This window comes from Syngnathus leptorhynchus, chromosome 16, assembly GCF_054491065.1.
Source record: "Syngnathus leptorhynchus isolate UIUO chromosome 16, UIUO_Slep, whole genome shotgun sequence".
Lineage (NCBI taxonomy): Eukaryota > Metazoa > Chordata > Actinopteri > Syngnathiformes > Syngnathidae > Syngnathus > Syngnathus leptorhynchus.
Genome location: NC_141210.1, coordinates 8094659 through 8114956, shown reverse-complemented (window position 1 = coordinate 8114956; position 20298 = coordinate 8094659). Strand labels below are relative to the sequence as shown.

Sequence of the window (20298 nt, the reverse complement as noted above, 5' to 3'; positions counted from 1 at the left end):
GTGCTGAGGTGATTAGCTTAATTGCGTTTTACGCAACATGCTCACACAGCTGCATAGTCATCGGAAGCGCTAAATACAGCACTTAGATTTTGTTTTTAATTCAGACAGATTCAGACACTCCCCCCCATTATAAATATAAAAATTAATGAGTGCAAATATTGTGGGGGTTTGCTGTCCAACTAAACATAGAACAAATTTTGTGTCTTGAAAACAAACACAAGATTGCCATGCGCTAGCCTACTGCTCACACGTTAAGAAAAACGACAGACGAGTTGGTCCCGGTAGTATAAGAAAAGAAAAAGAAAAGCGGCATTTGAACACAAACACTGCACATTTGTATGTTTTATCCTGTGTAAAAAAAAAACGACCAACGTTACTTTACTGACTTGCTTGCAATAATTGGCGAGTGAGATACTTTTTCATTTGTTTTAACGTCTCATACCGCCCTCTGGTGGCCAAGTGAGATACCAGAGGGCAGTCAATCCAGCCATCCATTTTCTGTACTGCTTGTCCCCACGGGGGTCGCTGGTGTGCTGCAGCCTTTCCCAGCAGTCTTCGGGCAGTAGGCAGGGGACACCCTGAACCGGTTGCCAGCCAATTGCAGACTCGCACTCAAACCTACGGGTAATTTGGAGGGGTCAATCAGCCTACCATTCATGTTTTTGGGAAGTGGGGGGAAACCGGAATGCCCGGAGGAAACCCACGCAGGCGAGGAGAACATGCAAACTCCACGCAAGGAACCCGCACTCTCTGAACTGTGAGGCGGACGTGCTAACCAGTGCTCTACCGTGCCATACACCACAACACGTCTCTGTGAATTAATCATAATGCACTCTGTAATAATAGTGTATAGTTGTACTAAGTTCATTTTGTTTCCCTTGTCAATCACGTTTTTTGGTTCTTTTATCACAAACAATTTTAATTTTAGGTTATATTACCTGACATGTTTCGGCATGTACTTCCGCCTTAATTTATACAAATCACAGAGGTGAGTGGAGAAGTGTGCACCTGTGGCAAAGCGGACAGCAGAGTGGTGAAGAGGGTACAGCTTTTTGAGAGTAGAGTGGGATGCCATCCTATCGATGGTGTCGCCATAATCAAAAATGGGCAGGATGGTCATTTTGACAAGAGTGTGTCTAGCTGCACAGGTTGAAGGAGGCCTTATTGCGATAGAGGAAGCTAAGACGAGATTTGACTTTTGACTGTAGGTGTTTTATGTGGGTAGTGAAGGAGAGGGACAAGTCCAACCATAAACCAAGGTATTTGTAACAGTTTACAAACTGCACAAAATATTTTAGGGGTATTGTTGGGAGCACGAGACCGGTTAAAAAATATGCATTTGGTTTTCTTAGTGTTAAGAAGGAGATGGAGATTATGGAAATATTGTTCAACGGAGATGAAGCTAAATTGTAATGAGGATGCTGCAGAATGGAGAGAAGGACCTTTAGAGTATAAGATAGTATCATCAGCATAAAGGTGGATCTTTGAACTGCCGACATACTTGACTACATCATTAATGTAAATGGAGAACAACAATGGGCCTAGGATAGAGCCTTGAGGAACCCCTTTGGAGATGGTGAAAAAGGGTCAGATTCCAATTTAATTTGCTGGAGTCGATTATTTAGGTAGCTGGCAAACCAATCTCATGCGTATGATGACAGGCCAATAATAGAGAGCCTCTGCAGTAGGATGGAATGGATGATGGAGTCAAAGGCTTTAGTCAGGTCAATGAAGGCAGCAACACAAATCTGCTTGGAATCCAGGGAAGTAATGATATCATAAACATATTTTACAAACATATTTTCATTATTTTCAATAGGGAAAGATCAAATAACAATTAAACTTGGATATCAAGGTACCAGAGTAGAAGGATTCACAGAAAATTAGTTTAGCAATTATTACTCTTATTTCGAATATTTTTATTTAAAAAAACAAAACAAAGCAGTAGCACATTTGAGAGCATGGCGCCCTCATGTGTTCAAATCGCCAAAATGTCATTTGCACACACACACCCATTCTGCATGCTTATGTGTTTAGTGGACTGCATGTACAGAACGCAGTAGTGTGTATAGAAGAGAATCAAACTCCCCCTAATAAGGATGGTTGAATTCTTCTAATCAAAGTGCAAATTTAATCATTTGGATTCGCATTTATTAGGCGACCGACCGAAGCGTTCTGTTGGCTGCACGGGTAACCTTAGCAACGGATCGTTGTGGACAAGCTGCAGCTTGAATTCTGTCCAAAGGCCAACAAAGCAGAACACAAAGTCCAAAGCTGGAAAGGATCGATCGGCGATGGCAAAAAGAGCCAGCCGGTCATAACGTGTCGTTTGTTTGAGAAAAACTGAAAGATCACAACATCCATCCACCCACTCAGACTGATAAACACCAGAAACGTATTTATCACATTGTCAGCTTGATAGCGTGATTGGCTGAGCTACTTTTCAACATTTTCCAGTTGCATCAATCCACGCTTGATGGGTTACCATGACCTGGATGGCTGACAAGGGGGTGGGCTGTTTTTACCAAGCGTATTGATTCTTATATTTTATTGATACTGTGACTAGCCTGATAGTGGTAATGATATTTACACAATTCAACAACACAACTATGCTTACTTTCTTCACCGCCAAACTCAGCCATTAAGTCTCACTTCAATTTATTGTCTGTTTTTTTTATTTGTATTTTAAATCTGATGCTACTCATGTCTTTTTATCTCGTGCAACAAAAATAAGGGAACACATGTTTCAAAAGTGTCCATTCAATTGAAGAACAGTTCTCTAGTGTCATCTGTGACCGTAAAAGAAAAGTACAAACAAAATTTTAAAAGGGCTAATGTGAATTTGGATGTTTACATTTAGAGGGCAATGTCAGGATTAACATTTAATCATATTTAATCATAAGCATATGCAGTAGTTGTTTCCAGAATTGTACGTAATTGCACATACATTGAGTTTGTTTTAAATTTCCCCCTGTTGTGTTGAGGTATTATGGAAAAATAACCCTGGCGTCCAACCTTCCATTTAGTACAAATGAGATTTTCGACCTTCAGTGTAAGAGCGAAGGAACATGTGGAATTTGATTAATATTTAGATTGATGTGAACCCTTGAAGGTTAGTGCGTTCTGTCATTTCAGATGAGTTCTTACTTTAATGGTTGGCACACAGTACATACCAGAGATTCATTTGAAAATGCATTACGTCTTTCATTTTTTATGAATGTAAAACAAATAGGTAATTATGGCTACATTTCAGGACCAAGGTCAGCTCCCCTTACTTACATTTCACACAAACGATGTCACAGCTGTTGAGAAGAATCATTGTTGTCATGTACATTAATTTAATCATGATTGACATTGCGTGTTTTGAAGAACAGTACCGAAAAAAACAAAATTATGTAACATTATTGTCCTTTTTTTTTAGGATTAAGGTTAAGGTAGCGTGTGATGTTTAATCCTCCTCAGAATCTATTGAATTTGTTTAAGTTGTGTTTTCAATTCAGAATCCCTTTTGTGACTTTTAAATCACTGAGGTCATAAAGCCTTATCTGCACTACTGTTAGGTGAAAAATAAACACTATCCAATTTTCCTGTCTCCAATTCCAAAATGAAACCTCATTGACTGTCACATACACCCTCCACTAAGAAATCGCCACAAATTTAGACGTGTGCGGCTTAAACTGCCATATAAAGGAAACCGCTACTCTAAAACGAATTAAAATGTCTTAGCTCGCGTTTAAAAGCGCTACAATGTTTTTATTTGGAAATGTCCACTTCTGTACTTCCTGTTCCGCCTCCTCACTAAGTCCCACTTGACTGCGTCGCTTCAGTTCAGACCGCCGTGTTCTTTGGCTGCACGGAGCTGCGCGGACCCAACGGACTAGCGGAGTTCTTGCGAGTCGCCGTTGGCTTCTGCGATTGCTCGCTTCTTCTTCTCTGCTCACTGGCCTCACTTTGAAACTTGCCATTTCCACTCCGGCGGATCCCAAGCGAGAGAACCACAAAAGTGATTAAATAATCAAGGTGGCATCTGTGAACTTTGCAGCATCTTTGGAGGAGGGCAAGCAAAAGGCTGTCATGTCTCTCGATTAATGATTTGAACACAAAGACTAGTTGGAACCTCCACGCGTGTCACGCAAGTGTGCTTTTAAACGAGAGAAAGAGCATTTTGGGGAGGGGGTGGGGGGGGGTCAAGACTATGTTGATGAAGGAGTACCGCATCTGCATGCCCCTCACCGTAGAGGAGGTAAGGCACATTTATTTGGAATTAGCCACAAACGAGTCACCTTGACTTTTTTCATTCTATTTATATAAATGTCAATACTAATCCTATCCAGCATTACCAAATAACAAAACATGCTTTTTTTTTCCATGAGAAAAACAGCACTATAAAGGCTGATTTTATTCACTTCATAGAAACGTATTGTAATGACACAATTAAACTCCGATATGAAGAATTAAACAGTTTGTGTATAGTGATTTACTGCTTCATTTCATCGTGCTGCTTCTTGTGATGTTGCAAGTCTTGGCCATTAGGGGGCAGTATTATAAAGTATCCCATAGGATAAAGAATATATGAATCCTATTTTAGCTCAAATATGCATCACCTAAAGGTTGAGAACACCGCAACTGTCGATGCTGGCTTTTTCTATTATGTGTTAGCATTAAGCAAATGGGGGCATTTCCATGGCATATCCGTTTGAAATACACAATTGTATTATTATTATTTGTTTGTTTAGCAGTGTTGAAATCATTTGGTTTGATATTAGCTTGAAATGCATCTTGTCATCTGGGCTGACTGCACCGTGCTTGCATGACTTTTCCTCAGTTGGGTTACACTTGTTTTACTTCGGATCTAAAGCCTTCTTTTTTTACTGCACAATCTAAAAATCTTTAATGTTGTGGTTAGGAATGGGAGAACGACGGCAGCTTTGGGAATCAATCAGTTGTTCCCTATTCCCTAACAATCACGACAATGATGACAAATTTCACTGTCACCTAAAAGTCAGCTTAGTTTCCTCTACCAGGTTCCGACATTAACAGGGCCGCCATGTGACCAGATCACCAGTAGAAATTTCTTAAACAAATATGATGTGCCACGATTTATCATTGTGAATTTCCCCAAGTATTGTTTAAAATGTGGTCCAGTGCCAGTTGTGGCAGAACTGGCCCAACTTGGCTCATCGGGCCACCAGCCCAAAAGGCTTGACGAGCGCAGCGCTGGCCAAAGGTTTGAACAGTTTATGGTGCGAGCTAACCTTCCACCTTATGGAATCATTGCGTCTATAAATAAGCACGTTGCCATAGTGGCTCGCCGGATAGCTTGAAAGTGCGCCGTTAGCAAGGCTGTTTACTTTGCTTGATTGTCTTTACATTGGCTGCAGTTTGAAATTGAACTCATCCATACTTCCTGCCCTCTCCCTGAAGTCTATTGATCCTAATCTTACTTGAAGGCGACATTTTAAAGCTTTAAGTGGTTTCTCAGAGTCCGGCTGTAGATTTGTAATTAACGGCGTGCTACTTTATCACAGCTCGACTTGAAGCGAGAACGGCCAGATAGATAACAGCTGTGCTCGGAGCAGCTGAAGGCAGCCAAGATTAAAGAAGACAGTTTTTCATTTACAGTTTTGATGGCAACACAGAGAGTGAAATATGATTGGATGGGAAAAAAAATAGAATTCACATATTGGAAGAAATGTAACAGAGAAATGCTACTAAATGAAGAAAATACGTTGAGAATAAATTAATATAATTTCTTGGAACAAATGCTAGCATTTGGCTTGGAAATGTACAGTGGATATAAAAAGTCTACACACGCCCTGTTCAAATTGCAGTTTATAGTAAAAATAAAATGGTACAAAGACCATTAATATGCCTTGGCACTGGCTGCTAATTTGAACGTTTTTTTTTCTGACTTTAAATTGTATTTGCTGTTTATTTTTGTGGCTGCGATGATAATATTCATTTTGCAATATTGTGCAACAGCAGGTGACATTATCTTGTTGTGTTAGGTCAGTTTTGTTTTTCACTCGCGTGTGCACAAATGTAAATGCTCCGTGTCTGGGCCGCGACCCAAAAGGTTGCGTTACCGTCTCCCGCTGTCTTTTGGCTCAACAGCCTGACTAATGTGACTTCTGCTCCCTTATTGTTCTCACAGGTCAAGTAGCTCATGACTTGGCTCTCTCTCGCACACACACACACACACACACACACACACACACACACACATGCGCACACACACACCAGATGGTTTCAATGTTGATAGGCCAGATGTCAGAGGATGAGGCATTGGGGAGTCGACACGTGTACGATGCTGGCTGACTTAGTCAGCAGAATTTGCCTGCGTTTTGGTAGAAGAGCATTTCCAAACAGACGCTCCTCAAAGAGCATTTGAGTTTTCCACCACTGGCATGGTAAGCTACCAGGCGAGGAAAGGAGCTGTGAGTTAAGAGCAAAAGATGCTGAGGTCAGCATCATTCTTTGTTATTAGAAGCACGACGGGAGCAAAAAGGAAGTTTGCAGATGAATGGCTTTAGTTTATCTCAAGCTACCGCTTCTTAGCCACAGAGTGCGAGTGCTCTTCGGCGCTACAACAGCAACACAAAGGGTCAAAGCGACTTCTATTAATAACACGAAGTTGACTAAAGTTAAAGCCGGCACATTTCTGCTCAGGTGACTGAATCAAAAGTGGCCCGGTCACTGTGACACATGCAAAATGTTTTAACAAGGATGCTCCAACAGCCACTTGAATCCTCAGCACACCGGCCTTGCAGAATAAGCTCGGTTTTTTGACAGCAAGTCACAGAAGAAATGAGAATGGCAGTCTGAAGGAAATGAACATTCCCTGCCGCCATTTACTTGAAAGAATGGCTTTAATAAACATAAATTGAGTTGTGACAATCTGTCCAAGCGCAATGTTTGTCTCTCTTGAATTAAAATCATGAATCAATAAGTCCACGGGGCTTCTAATCACAAATGAAGGCGACCGTCCTGAGCCTTCAGGCCTCAAAGGTTGCCACTGCTTGTTATTGCTCTCCCTGTTTTTTTATCAGCTTTGCGATGTTGCAACATTCACAGCAGATATTTTCACCTTAGTTGTGCAGGCATGCTGGAAAGGGGGGGGGGGGCAATTCTCTCTGAATTTGTGCCCATGCAGCCGTGAAGACAATGCTGTGCACGCACACGACATGCACGCACACACGGAGCTGGAATAAATCATACCTCCTGTGATCTCAAAGATCTCAGGATTCACATGAAATCTGCCATCTGCCCCCGCCCACAAACTGCATTTCCCTTGACAAGGCTTTGTGTAACATTTGCTATCAATGTTGCAGTGTTCAGTTATCTTGCTCGTTTCCCATCTTTTCTGTACGAGGAGCGCAAAAGCAAGGAATAAAGATGAGGTTCCATTGGAGGGTGTGCAACAGCATGTCATGATTCGCTAAAGCTCACCTCCATCATCTCATCACATGTGCAGAGCACACCCACGCCTGAGGAAACAAGCAATTTGACGCATTACTTCGTGTAGGGTTAACCCTGTCACCAGATTTAGCAGAGGATGGCTAGCAGTTAACCGTTAAGCAAAACTTTAATAGCCCAAAAAGACTGCACAATTTTGCTGACAGCCTGCCTGGCACGGTTGCTGTTAATAACAATGAATTTTTTTTTTTCAACCGACCCGGCTGACTCAAATCTCGCTCGGGTGGCTTTGACATCACAAGACACGACGGAGGAGACGCAGGTGGCGCGGCAGTCAGCAACAGGAAGTCAAAGCGACAACATGCGACAGGAAACTCTCAGTGATCCATCGTCACGTCAAGCCGCACTTTGCGCCGCCTAAACAAGACGCCGCTGAGAATAGAAGCGGGGCGGCCAGACTTACGGGACAGCTGGTGGGGGGCGTGGGAGGGGAGCAGCTGGCCGCGTCGCAGCGAGCGCCCGGCACAATGTATCAGGACGCATTGTGCGCTCTGACGAGGCTCAAGTCAACACGCTCATAAACGTGTTCCCAAGTGGCCGTCATCACGTCTCATCTCTTTGGATGAGTCTTATTTTTGTTCCCGGTCGCCCGCAACTGCACTAATCGGCTTTTGTGCCGCCGATGTAAATACAAAATCAACAACGATATCAAATGGCTGGCAACATTAAAAAGAAAGTCAAGCAAATAGTTTCATGCACGAAACATGAACAATACTCGTCCGCTTTAAATTATGAATTACAAACAAGTCATTTTGGATGTGCTCCCAAAGTTTTGTCTAATTATTGATTAAAATCTTCCTGCTGTGGAAAAGTATTTAAAATATTTGACTCTGATGCTATCCTGGCGATGCCTTGAATTTGTTGCGGATTAAAGCACCCATCTAAATGTTCCCTTTAGAAAATCAAAGCACGAGATTTGACTTGTTAAGCGACGGCGGCGCGTGCGCCTGTGATAGTGCCATTGAAATTGTAATGAAGCACCTTCAATGTGCCGATGACGTACCAGCGAGGACGGACTATTTTGGGCCCAGGCGTTAAATTAAAAATAAAATCTTCTAGAGCCCTCGGCGTGCTACGGACGAAATGATTACAATGAATGTTAGCGGCGTGGCCGCAGAATGGATGTACAGTACGTTTCCCTGTCTACTGCAGTGTCCAGGTTGCTATGGCAACATCCCACAACTGATGAAGGGACCTCCTTGAAGATGAAGTGTTCTTGAGTGTACCTTGTATGCAAAACGGAAGGTCAATGACCCTCGCGTGAGTGTCGCTCCTGTTAGTTAGTCTGCCTTACACATTCAAATGAAAATTTAAAAGAAGAGCAATATGTGAATGGTTGGACGTACGTAACCTTGACTTGGGTAATGTTTGTGACAACATTGCTGTACTTGTAAATGTGCGTCAGGTCTATTTTCATCATCTGAGAATAATCACAATAGCTAATTAGTGAGACTGAACGACAACTTGGATTGGATTCACAATGAACAAAAGTTTTGCGCTCTGGTTATTGAGACAGACTACTTGACTAGTTGACTTTTACTACTCACAAATTAATGCGTCACCTTAAGTGATTGAAATTGTATTTGCGATATAATAATAATAATGTGTGAGAAAATCTACCAAGTTGCCTTCAGCTCTTCCAATCGCTGTCCGACACGTCACACTCGACATCGGCTCGAGCGGGTGCTTGCATCAATTTTTCATGCGTCTCTGAAAGTAAAATGCAAACACTTTGACCGCTTGACAGACTAAGTCTGTTCAAAGGCCCAGATGGATTCACGTCGTCTTCATTTCAATTCGTCAAATCTTGTCAATGGCACTGCTGGACTTGTGTACGTGTGAAATTTGTTTCCGCGGCCAGCGCCAGAGTGAGCTATAAAATGTTGTGTAATACCATTTGTGTGGCTTTTACGAGTTCTCGCATGCCTCCGACTGATATGAAAGCTAGCTAGCACGCTCGCGTCTCCTCCCCTCTGTTCTTCTGCATCTTTCGGCTATGCCTCCTCATCGCTTTTCGTCCGAGCAGAAGACGTGAGATGTTGGCCGTGCGCTCCAAATGCATATTCAATGAGACGGACTCCCTCGAGCAAGCGGGTTGAAATTCAACTTTAAGCAAAACAGCCTCGAGTGGGACCGAGGCTTATGTAACCGGCTGCGAGTCTTGTTTATCAAAGACGCTCAATGAGCCACACGAAGACAGACGGAGTAACCTGCTTGGTGACCGCAGGAAGTGAAAATGAGAAATGAGACACACAGCAGAAATGTGCAGTCTCACCCTCGCTTAGAGTCGCCGCAAATGTAAAAAATCAGCCGACACGTCTTTGTCAGTATGTGCTATCTGTTTCAGTGTGTTACTGGAAGAGAACAGAAAAAAACAGATTGAGCAAGGACACGGGAAATCATTCTTCACATTTTGATGAATTGTTGAATTGTGCAATTCTACCCCTCCACCATTCGGAAAGAAATGAGCCAAGGCAGGTAAGGAAGACTGAAGACGTGTCTTTTGCCACACTGGAAGAGATGAAGAAAGTCAAATCGCCTTATGTAATAGCTCCCCAATCTGCTTGTTCCCTCCGCAGCGCTTTACCTTTTGCTACGCTTCTCACAGTCCTTCTGATCTTCTCAACCTCAACCCCCTTCCCTTCCGCCTTTCGAGCGGGGCCACCCAGTGTGCCGCAAGGCGGGGAATTAAAAAAAAAAAAAGGGATGTGAGGATCCGTAGTGAGTGATCTTGACGTTACGCAATGGGCGGCTGAGTGACCTCAGCCACTGCAGAGATGCAGGGTGAAAACACGAGAGGAAGGAAGAAGAGTAGTACAAAGATCTATGTACAGCGGTGCCTTGTGGGTCGAAAAAAATAAGACTACATGTATTGTACCCCATAAAAACATAAAAGCAACCTTAATAAATAGAAATCAAAAAAATCAACTGGATACCTTTGAGACATCTCAACTCCTCTCCGCTCATCAATACGGCACTTATATGAGTCATTCTTGGCAGAGGATAAATACATGATTGTGAATACAAGGTGTGAATCTCTCTTCTTCTCTGAAAATCATCATCTGCTTTGCCACCAGCATGACTTTATTGAGATGCTTTTGAGCAACGTTTTAATTCAAGTGGTCGTCCACGAGTCGGCGCTTCCTGTTTGCGCATGCCCAAAACGGCCTTGCGTATGTTTTTACAGCTTTTTTCCTCTTGGATTGAGCTTCTAATCGAGTGCTTGAACGAAAAAGAGAAAAGGCAGCTTCTCTTCTTGCTGCCAGAGCACTGCCGCCCCCTCCCGACGTCCCCCTCCCTCTCCAATGCGCATGCGGCCCAATTAAGGGGCTTCATGCTTCTATCGAGGCTTTGATCCGATAGGATCAAACTATTGCAGGGAGCTTCTGCTTTTTGCTGAATGGCACAAACTCAGTCAGCCGTGTGCTGGCTCTCGACAGCGACGACATTTGGGCTTGTGCTGATCCAGCAAAGGAGACACACGGATGCTCCTTGGGGAGAGAAGGTCCCGCGCTTCGGAGTGACGTGGGATGAAGCTGCCTCACCAAGTCTTAGGATGGTCCCCAAATAGCCAAGGGCATGTTCTTGTTGTGTTTGATGCTAGCAGGCTAATGTGGTGCTTTACTTGGCCTGGCCTGCCAAGCAAGTTTTGTTTCCCTCAGGGAGGGAACCACATGGAAAACTATTTCATTTTTGTCATTAACAAACCGAAAGGTCACAAGTCCACTTTCATGTGTTTGGGACTGCGCAACAACAACAACAACAAACTGGTTGACCAATTTGCCTAACCCTAACCCTGACTGTGCTCTCTTAACGCTCTTGCTGTTATATTTCAAAGCTTCTCTCCAAAGATTTTCCTCAATGAATATCTTTCATGTCACTCGCAAGGTTGCACACTTGACTTGCTTCCTCTTATGAGCCCAGCTCAGCATCCAAATAGATTTTTTATTTTTTTTGGGATGCATCCTCCTGTTTACACGTTTATTTATGGCAGCGGCGCTCTGTTGGAACCTCGAATCTCTCAAGCCGCCTGGAGTACAATGTCGTTTATTACAGACTGAACCGACTCACCTCTGCATGATGGCTGATTGGGAACGTTATTTAAGCATGCACTGTTTTCATGTTTGCAGTTCTTTATGATGGTAGATGCTTTCGTTACACACAAAAAAGGAACATGCGCTGCTCTGTTTTTTTTTGGTTTTTTTTGGTGCCGAGTCAAACGGTAATTCAAGAGCAGCCATTTGATATCTCACGAAGTTACAAACGATTAAACTCGCCTACCTGGAAAATGTCCCAAAGGGGAATAACCAAGTATTTTGTACGACCACCTCTACAATTTGCACATAACGTCATGCATCTTTCACTTCTCAAAGAATACGACGCGCTCAAACCAGCAATTACGCTGAATTTTAATTCCATTTTAGCACAGTGCCCACGACTGCCTTTGTACAGAAAGTGTGTGGGCGCTGACACTAACGCACTCCTTGGCCGCGGCACAATGACCAGCACGTCGTCCCCATCTCCTCAGCCCGCCTCAGCGGCAGAAAAGACGAGGCTTTGATCCCATAAATAGGCGTCTTTGTCTTGCCGTCGTCTTTGAGTGTGTTTTGCCACGGCAGCGGCGCCGCAACACGCCAGCTGATCCGTTTGATGTTCCCACGACGGCTCGCCTTGCGTTTGAATTGAAAAATACATGGCTTCCCGCGGAGTGACCGTTACCATAGCGACCATCACACAGGCCAATCATTTTAATTATCACATTGTCACTAGGGTTGTTTACGGACCTCATCTGCATTTTCGCTCGCCGTTTCTGCGAGGTGAGGCCTATCGATCATGGCGCACGCGCGACAAAAAGTCAACCAAGCGTAACTGTCCGCTTGGTGCTGTGACACTAAAAACTCGGCTGCATTTCCTCTCACAACGGCGCAAACGCCCCATTTACATACATCAAGCATTATGTACAAAGAGAAGTACCTCTTACGACAAGAAAGCCAAAGTGACGCGAGTGTATTTTGCTTTAGTGTGCCAGAGCAACATCTTGACTCGTTTGCGTCATATTGAAATCCTGCCAAGGACCTCTTGTGTCTTCCCAGAGAAGGTGAGAGTGATGATAACATGTTGAGTGTGCTCCAAACACAGCCACTTCTTCATCCAATTATGCAAAGAGAGGAAGGAGCCTAGATAACAAATGTGCACGTTAATTCTGTACAACAAGTTAAACCAAAGGGAAAACGATCTGAAAATGTTTCTTCATGTTGTCACCTACATGGGCACTTTCCACTGCTTGTCTTGCCATTGCGGCTATGCTAATGCTAACGTGAACTAGAGGGACAGCAAACACGCCTTCTATGTCATCCCCGGCGAAAAACGACGCAGCACGCCAACAGCTGCTCTGTGAGAAACGAAGCCCCTTCCAAATTCCTGCTTCCCTTTCCTCACCTGACAGTCAGACGGAAAATTTCGACGGCATTGTGACATATAAACTTGCGCCCCAGGGCTCCTTGGCCGGATTGATTTTCCACCACGCAATCACACGTTCCCGGCTTGTTGTCGTTGTGCGGTCACAAGCTAACTTCCCAGCCGGCCTCCTCGCGGGGGGTTCCCGCCCGGACTTTACTGCAAGTCTTTTTTCCATGAGCTTAACAAAGCAATTCCTCCGTTGGCGCTTGAAATGTGCCTGCATATGAGCCCCCCGCCCATTCCCGCTGAGTGTCACAAATCAACGCGAGCGCCGTATCCATTTCTCAGACCTGGAAATAGGCGTACAACAAATCCAAATTCTCCATCTCGCCGCAACACTCGTGCTAAATGTAAGGAAAACAGTTGTTGCCTGCCTCGGCGTTCCGACCTGCCGAGAGTTCTCGTACGAATCTGTCACGGGGCCAAGTGGGTCGGTTGAGTGATGAATGAAAGGCGAGAAGGCTCGTCCAAATCGAGCTTACAATTGAGTCGTCTGGTCCTAATTCGGGATTGGCCACTTTGTCTTCACGCTGTAGACAGCTGCTAATCTGTACGGCTTTGCTTTGCTCCGCTGCGTTCTTCCCGGTGGCAGCAGGTTCAAATGGTTCCGCCACCGTCGCTTCACGACTGCTCTAAAATTACTGCCATATTTTGACATCCAACTTTTTGGGTGGCACAGTTGCTAATCCACTTTCACGAGTTGAAAGAACAGGACAAAAAGTCAAACACAAAAATGAGAACCCTCTCACGGCACAGCTGTAGGCCACAGCTCACATCCAGATGCTCACGCGGAACTAGCCAGCCCACCCAACTCCAGTTTAAGCCCGACTGCTAAGCTAACATTGTATTAGACAAGAACTTTTTGCTTTCGGCTGGAACTGCTTCATTTGAGTTGTAATCAGAGGTAATTCACTCGTATCAGGAGGAAGACCTTCATCGAGTAATTGTGATTATCTTGTCTTTCAGTACCGCATCGGGCAGCTGTACATGATCAGCAAGCATAGCCACGAACAGAGCGAACGCGGCGAGGGCGTGGAGGTGGTGCAGAATGAGCCCTTTGAGGACCCCGAGCATGGCTCGGGCCAGTTCACCGAGAAACGCATCTACCTCAACAAGTGAGGCACCTCCTTCTCCCATTGATTTTGTTTGTTGTATGTATTTGCCGACAACCGCACAATCGCACACTTACCTTCATACTCGCTTCCACTTGTGGTATCCTCGTGACTTTTAAGTGCTACGTGTATTGTTAACCCATGAACAACACGCTGTGATCATTTCCTCGTTGAACAGCCAACCAATCACAGTAAAGTCCGTACGTCATCGAGGGAAGGCACTTTGGCTCTGTGAAGGCAAATTTGAAAGCCGATTGGTCAAAGAAAAAACGTCCTTTTGCTAATGTTGTGAAAGTTGTTGGGCCAGCAAAAAGGATTCTGACGGCTCAGGACCGTCAGTTGGCATGGCAACACATGGAGGCCCAAAAACATCCAACAGCCACGTGGCCATACTAGAAGCAGTGCAGCCAAGATTCATTTTGTTCCAACAGAAAAATAAAATGGACACCTGCTGAAATGTTTGCTACCCCATTGACGTTTTGTGTCTTGCAGCAAGCTGCCGAGTTGGGCCCGAGCGGTGGTGCCCAAGATTTTCTATGTGACAGAGAAGGCTTGGAACTACTACCCGTACACCGTCACCGGTATGCTCCAGCGACTTGCCATCAAAACAAAAAGAAAAAAAATTCCACTCGTGGGTTTTTCGGCCCTGTATAGTATGAAATAAAGGTGCAATCAGTCCAAGCCCAAATCCTATCAAAGTAGTCTTGTATGCTTCAAGGATTGAAATGTCAGCCTGCAAAAATACAGTTGACTTGGCACACCGTAAAAGGTGAACTTTGATTAGCCACACGCGGATGCGCGTGGCCTCGCGTGCGGCTGCCATAAAATTGCTTACGTGCGCTCCGCACACCAAATCTGCGTGTTTTTTTTAATAAATTTTGACCAAATGCTGTTTTTTTCTATCATTCACGCTGATTTTATTTACTCCATTGTTCTCTTTTTCCTGCCTGACCCTCACCCCCTTCGTACATTCTGTCCATTCCACCGACGACCACTGCTGGGAATTTGATCAGAGTACACAGTGAGTACTTTCACACATAACTGCACACATGGAAATGTCCGTGTTGCTTTTAATTACGGTTCTAGTTCATGACATCAAACAGCCACAGTGGTGGCAAGTCAACAAGTATAAATACATATTCCAGATTCCGATGGCGGCACATGACGTGCAGACGTCGCATTTTTCAATGCACCTGAATTAAAGATGACTGAAGAGCCAACTCAACACCAAGTGCAAAAACCTTGGGAGCAAAAATAAATTCATTTTTCATGTTTTCGGGGGCCCAAATCTGCACTCATCACCAATGAAGTGCATTTCACAGTCAAGACATTCCAGCCGACAGCCCCTCTCAGCGAACTTGTTAATTGATTGGAGCTGAGATGAAGCGCTAAGGACTTCAGATGGCCCACTGAAGGCGGCCCAAACACATCAATATGGAGAAAAAAAAAATCACAAGTTGAGCTTTTCACTGATTGGTTTACACTAAATTCCATGGGAATGATATTCAGGAGACTCGTCAACGGCGGAAGTGGAGACATATGCTCGCTGTTTACATTTTGCTGCAGAGACTTAATGGAAAAAAAAAAAAGAAAGAAACTAAATTTTGTAATTAAAGTTGGTGTTGGCAGAGGTCTGCCGGGTCCGCCGAGGATTCCTGATAGATTAGTCAAGTGTTTTGGGGGTGCTCATTAAAGCTTGAGTGGCATGGGTTGAAGCGAAGAATAATTGAGTCTGTTTCATCAAATACAAGTTGTCCTGCAATTATTTGTTTTCCATTGGACTGGTTTATGAAAAATCTTTTCAGCAAGAAACGGAGAAATACATGCAAATTTGCTCTTTGTCACGATTTTGATGAGCACTTAGGCAGACTATACCTTCTGCATTTGAATGTAGATCGTGATGGTTTTACTTGGAGAGCTACTTATTTTTTTAGGTGTGACTTGGTGATGTTCAAATTTTAATTGTTTGTGTGTGTGTGGCTAGTGCTCCTTCCTGCCCAAATTCTCCATCCACATAGAGAGCAAATACGAGGACAACAAGGGGAGCAACGATAATGTGAGTAGAAAGCTGCGCAACGCTTGCGAGATCTTGCTCATTGTTCCACCATTGTGCTTTTTCTCCTCATATTGGCTGCTATCTTATTCCCTAAAAGCAGCTTAGCGAGGACTTTATTCGGTGCAGTACATTAGCGAGAGCAGGCAGTGATGGCAGAACAAGCGGGGGAGAGCAGCTTGAAATTGGAGTGCCAACTTGAGCTGGTGGAGTGTCTGAAGGTGAACGTGAAATGGGCCATGATGTGAACGGCAGGACGGGAACACTAATTTAATCATAAATGGGGATTGGAAAAGTGAAAAAGATGAGTGGCAGCTCTTTCATTTCTGTCGGGATTTGACGAGTACACCATTGTGTTTTAATCATTTACGCACCCGGCAAAAATAAATAAATCAATATTTCGGGTTCATAGTCTTGCTAAGTAACTAAGTGCAAATACTTCATTCGCAGTACATTTTTTTAAGTACAATATTTTTACGTGTTCTGGAGTCTAGCAAGTATCTGTACTTAAACTTAAGTACTGAGTACGTGAGTACTTAAGTCACTTTTCACTCGAATACGAAGTAGATGCTTTTGTTGTGTCAGGTGTTATTTTAAAGAGACATTATTATGCAATGCTGAACCCAAGTTGTAAAAAAGGCCACAGCATCACCCAGTGGGCAAGACTGGGCATTGCAGTCTCACCAACCAGTCGACAGTTCACTTGAGTGAGCGAGCGTTCTAATTTGACCACCTCAGCCCAATTCTCAAGTTTGCCAGTCTGAATTCAAACGGTTTCACGTGACAATGTAATTTAATAAGCACTGTGTGAAACCTCTCTGTCAGAAGTGAGAAAAAAAATAATATTTTCTTACTTACCGCACAATATTGGCTGCTTCATTTGTCTACTACGTTGCTAGCATGGCTTCTTTGCATTAGTTTGTAATGTACGTTCAATTAAAACATAAGAGAGGCAAACAATTTACTCGGCCTACAGGCCGAGGCTGTCAACCTGGCTGGCGCCACGTGGGTGCAGTTGTGCAGAATGCAGCCGTGCACGCTCAAACAAGAACTTAGACAAGTCGAGAACCTTCCAATTCTTGTTTTTTCACTCGCATTATTGACCGGGATTCAATAACAGCTCCCGAGAAACTCAAAAGGTCACCTTTGCGATTGAGGATTCCACGGTCCCGCCTTCTTTCTTTGCCGTCTGATTGTCTACGTCATGATCAATTAAGAACTTGTTTGAGTTGTGCCTTCCTATGCAGATATTTTGCAGCGAGCCACGGGATGAGGAAACGGAGGTGTGTTTTGTGGACATCGCCTATGATGAGGTTCCGGAACGCCACTACAAAGATTCAGAGGTGATTATGCTACCTTTTGTCACCTTGACGTTCTGTCCAAAATTTAAAAAAAAAAATTTTTTTAAAGCGAATCGTGAGGTTTCTGGGAAATGAGGTAATTTAAGTAAAAAAATATGGGGAAAAGTTGCCTAATTTACTGTTTTTGCGCGTTCCGAAGCACCCAACGCCACAAGATGACGCCAAAGCACAACTTTTTTCTTGAGTTTAGTCATTATTCGACTCTGTGCTCTTGCATTTATCCTTACAACCCCTGAGAGTGGTTAAGCAACTATCAGACTTCTCAAGATTGGCGAACTCCAAACTGCCGTGTGTTTTTCAGAGGACAGGGCAGCTTTAACCAACGTAGCCAATACCACTTGGCCTTCAGTAAAGCGGCACTTAGCATCCGCGGCTAGCCTGGCAGGTGCCACATGCCACAGCTGGCGCTCCCCGTGGGGACGGGCAGAGCCCGAGACAAATGAGCGCAACAATATAATGAGTCCAGAGGGAACGCTCATTACTGCACGTCAACTTTGTAATGAGGGCCCGCCCGTCGAGCATGTTGGCCTTTTACACGCGCAGGTGGTCCTGCTTTCCAGACATACTGTAATACGAACCGGGGCTTTAGCGCCATCTTGTGGCATGTTAGAGAACATTACTATTTAAAGACGAATGAATGTGTGCTTTTTTTGTCCGCGTCTCATGTAGGATTTGCGCTATTTCAAGTCCAAGAAGACGGAGCGTGGCCTCCTGCAAAATGGCTGGATGGACACGCAGGAGCCCATCATGTGCTCCTACAAGCTGGTCAGCGTCAAATTTGAAGTCTGGGGCCTGCAGACGCGCGTGGAGCAATTTGTACACAAGGTCGGCCTGACAACATTTTCAATTATAATCAAGAAAAAAAATTACACTACCCACAAAAGCTTCCAGACATTGGACTCATGAATCATCGTACCTTTCGAAACGTTTTGGACGTCAAGTACTTTGAAAGTGTAATGAGTCAAAGTAGAGTCCTTCCTGCCGTCCCTGAAGGGCCGCTTGACTGTCATGTTTGTGCTCAGGTTATACGAGACGTTCTGCTGTTGGGACATAAGCAGGCCTTTGCCTGGGTGGACGAGTGGATCGGTGAGTGGCAAAGCTTTCACTCGAGAAATGACATAACGTGCCCAATTGTGACTTGTCCCCGCCGCCAGACATGAGCATGGAGGAGGTGCGTGAGTACGAGCGCGCCACGCAGGAAGCCACCAATCTGAAGCTGGGCACCTTCCCGCCGGCCATCGCCATCAGCGAGACGCCGCTGCCGTCCAGTGCCCGTGGCGGGCCCAACAGCGCCCCATCCACGCCTCTGTCCACCGAGGCACCTGAGTTTCTCGCCGTGCCCAAGGACCGCCCCCGCAAGAAGTCCGCCCCGGAGACCCTGACCCTGCCCGACCCGCACAGCCGGCGCGATTCCCTCTTCAAACTTCCCAGCTTCTTCTCTTGGAACTCAGGCCCGCAGCCCGAATGAAGAGCGGCCACCCGGCGCACCCCGCCAGAGCCCCTCGGCGGGCTGAAGGCATGTTTCGGCGTGACGGCGATCTTAGCTCCCGTACCCGCCGCAGAACCTGACGGCACAACCCGGAGGTTCCCGAGACGGAGGCACACAAGCTAGAAAGCACCCCTCGGCACACTTGGCCCTGTTAAGTGTAGCATACATTCCTTACACACACACACACACACACACACAAAATTGATTACAGATAAAAAGGCTCACAGAGACAAGCTCGGGGTGTGGATGCTCACGTATGTTGTAATGGAATCACATGATTCACATACTATGGTGGACATTTGTTTTGCTGATGAAGTGGCGTCGTCTGTGTCGCTTGACTTTGGAGGGTTAAAAAGTAGTTGTAAATACCAAGAACGACTCGCTATTCACAAAGAAGTCGGGACTGAGCAGAAATGTGCAACACTTCCTTAAAACCTCGATAGAACCTTTCAAATAACTATAGCCAGGTTCCTCTGCACAAAGTTGTTTCCACATGGCGGCAAAGCACTACTTTTCTCACCTCAATGTAATTTCTCAACACCAAGCAAAGCGCCGCACTTTTGTAGAAATAAAACTCTTCAACTCACTTGATCATGTTAGTTTGGAATCAAGCACTACCTTTGTCTAAATGAAACTTTGCAACTCACATTAGCGTAGCTCCTCAGCAACCAGGTACCACAAGATGGCAGCAAAGCACTACTTTTATTGCCAGGGATATGTGCCAGACAGACCTCACAAAATCTGTGATAAATAAAATAAACTAAAAAAACTAAAAAAAATACTGTACTACTTCCACACACTTTAACATTTTAAACACATTGTAAATATAACACACACACATAAATAACTGCTGGCCTAAAATTCATAAAAAAAATACAGTACATATTGTAGCGTCTGTGTCCATGCACGTGCCTTTCAGAGGCGGGGCCGTCTGGGGTCACGCATGACATCAGCGAGTCAGCGTGAGCATCTGGCCATGAGCTGTGGTCACCAGCAGATTGTGTACGGGAGTGCTCACTGCATTTTAATGGACTGCTGATTGAATGTCAGCAGCTGAAACGCGCACAGCTGAGCGCGGTTCGCCTTTCCGACACGCAAGGGCATCGTAATCAAAATGAGACGCGATGTCACACGGTGCCGTCACGCTAACCGACTGTTGTGCACGAGCTGCCTGTTTGGTGCGCATGTTCATAACGGTAAGCTGCAATGTGCTTCGCTTGCATGACTTTCGAATTTGGGCAAATTGAATGTTAGATGTTTTTCCCCCACATGACGTGATGCCAACTTTTCGGTGTACTTTTACCACTTTGATCCTTTTGAATCACGTTCGACTCGTTCTGTTCTATT

The 20298-nt window shown here is 44.7% G+C and overlaps 1 protein-coding gene across 1 annotated transcript; it reads left to right on the top strand.

Moving 5' to 3' along the window:
* Window positions 1–3832: 3832 nt before the first annotated feature.
* On the top strand, window positions 3833–19730 carry pitpnc1a (phosphatidylinositol transfer protein cytoplasmic 1a). The gene is made up of 9 exons (XM_085934417.1): window positions 3833–4243; window positions 13903–14051; window positions 14541–14629; window positions 15062–15069; window positions 16033–16104; window positions 17349–17444; window positions 18132–18287; window positions 18485–18548; window positions 18617–19730. Exons 1-9 carry the CDS (start codon window positions 4196–4198, stop codon window positions 18928–18930), a joined length of 996 nt encoding a protein of 331 aa, XP_085790543.1. The 5' UTR covers window positions 3833–4195; the 3' UTR covers window positions 18931–19730.
* The last annotated feature ends 568 nt before the right edge of the window (window positions 19731–20298 follow it).

Excerpts from the sequence above, each read along its gene's own strand:
- pitpnc1a (XM_085934417.1), top strand. The coding sequence starts at position 4,196 with ATGTTGATGAAGGAGTACCGCATCTGCATGCCCCTCACCGTAGAGGAG. Across the intron at positions 16,105-17,348 it reads ACAAGGGGAGCAACGATAAT|ATATTTTGCAGCGAGCCACG; the intron begins GTGAGTAGAAAG and ends CTTCCTATGCAG. Across the intron at positions 17,445-18,131 it reads GCCACTACAAAGATTCAGAG|GATTTGCGCTATTTCAAGTC; the intron begins GTGATTATGCTA and ends CGTCTCATGTAG.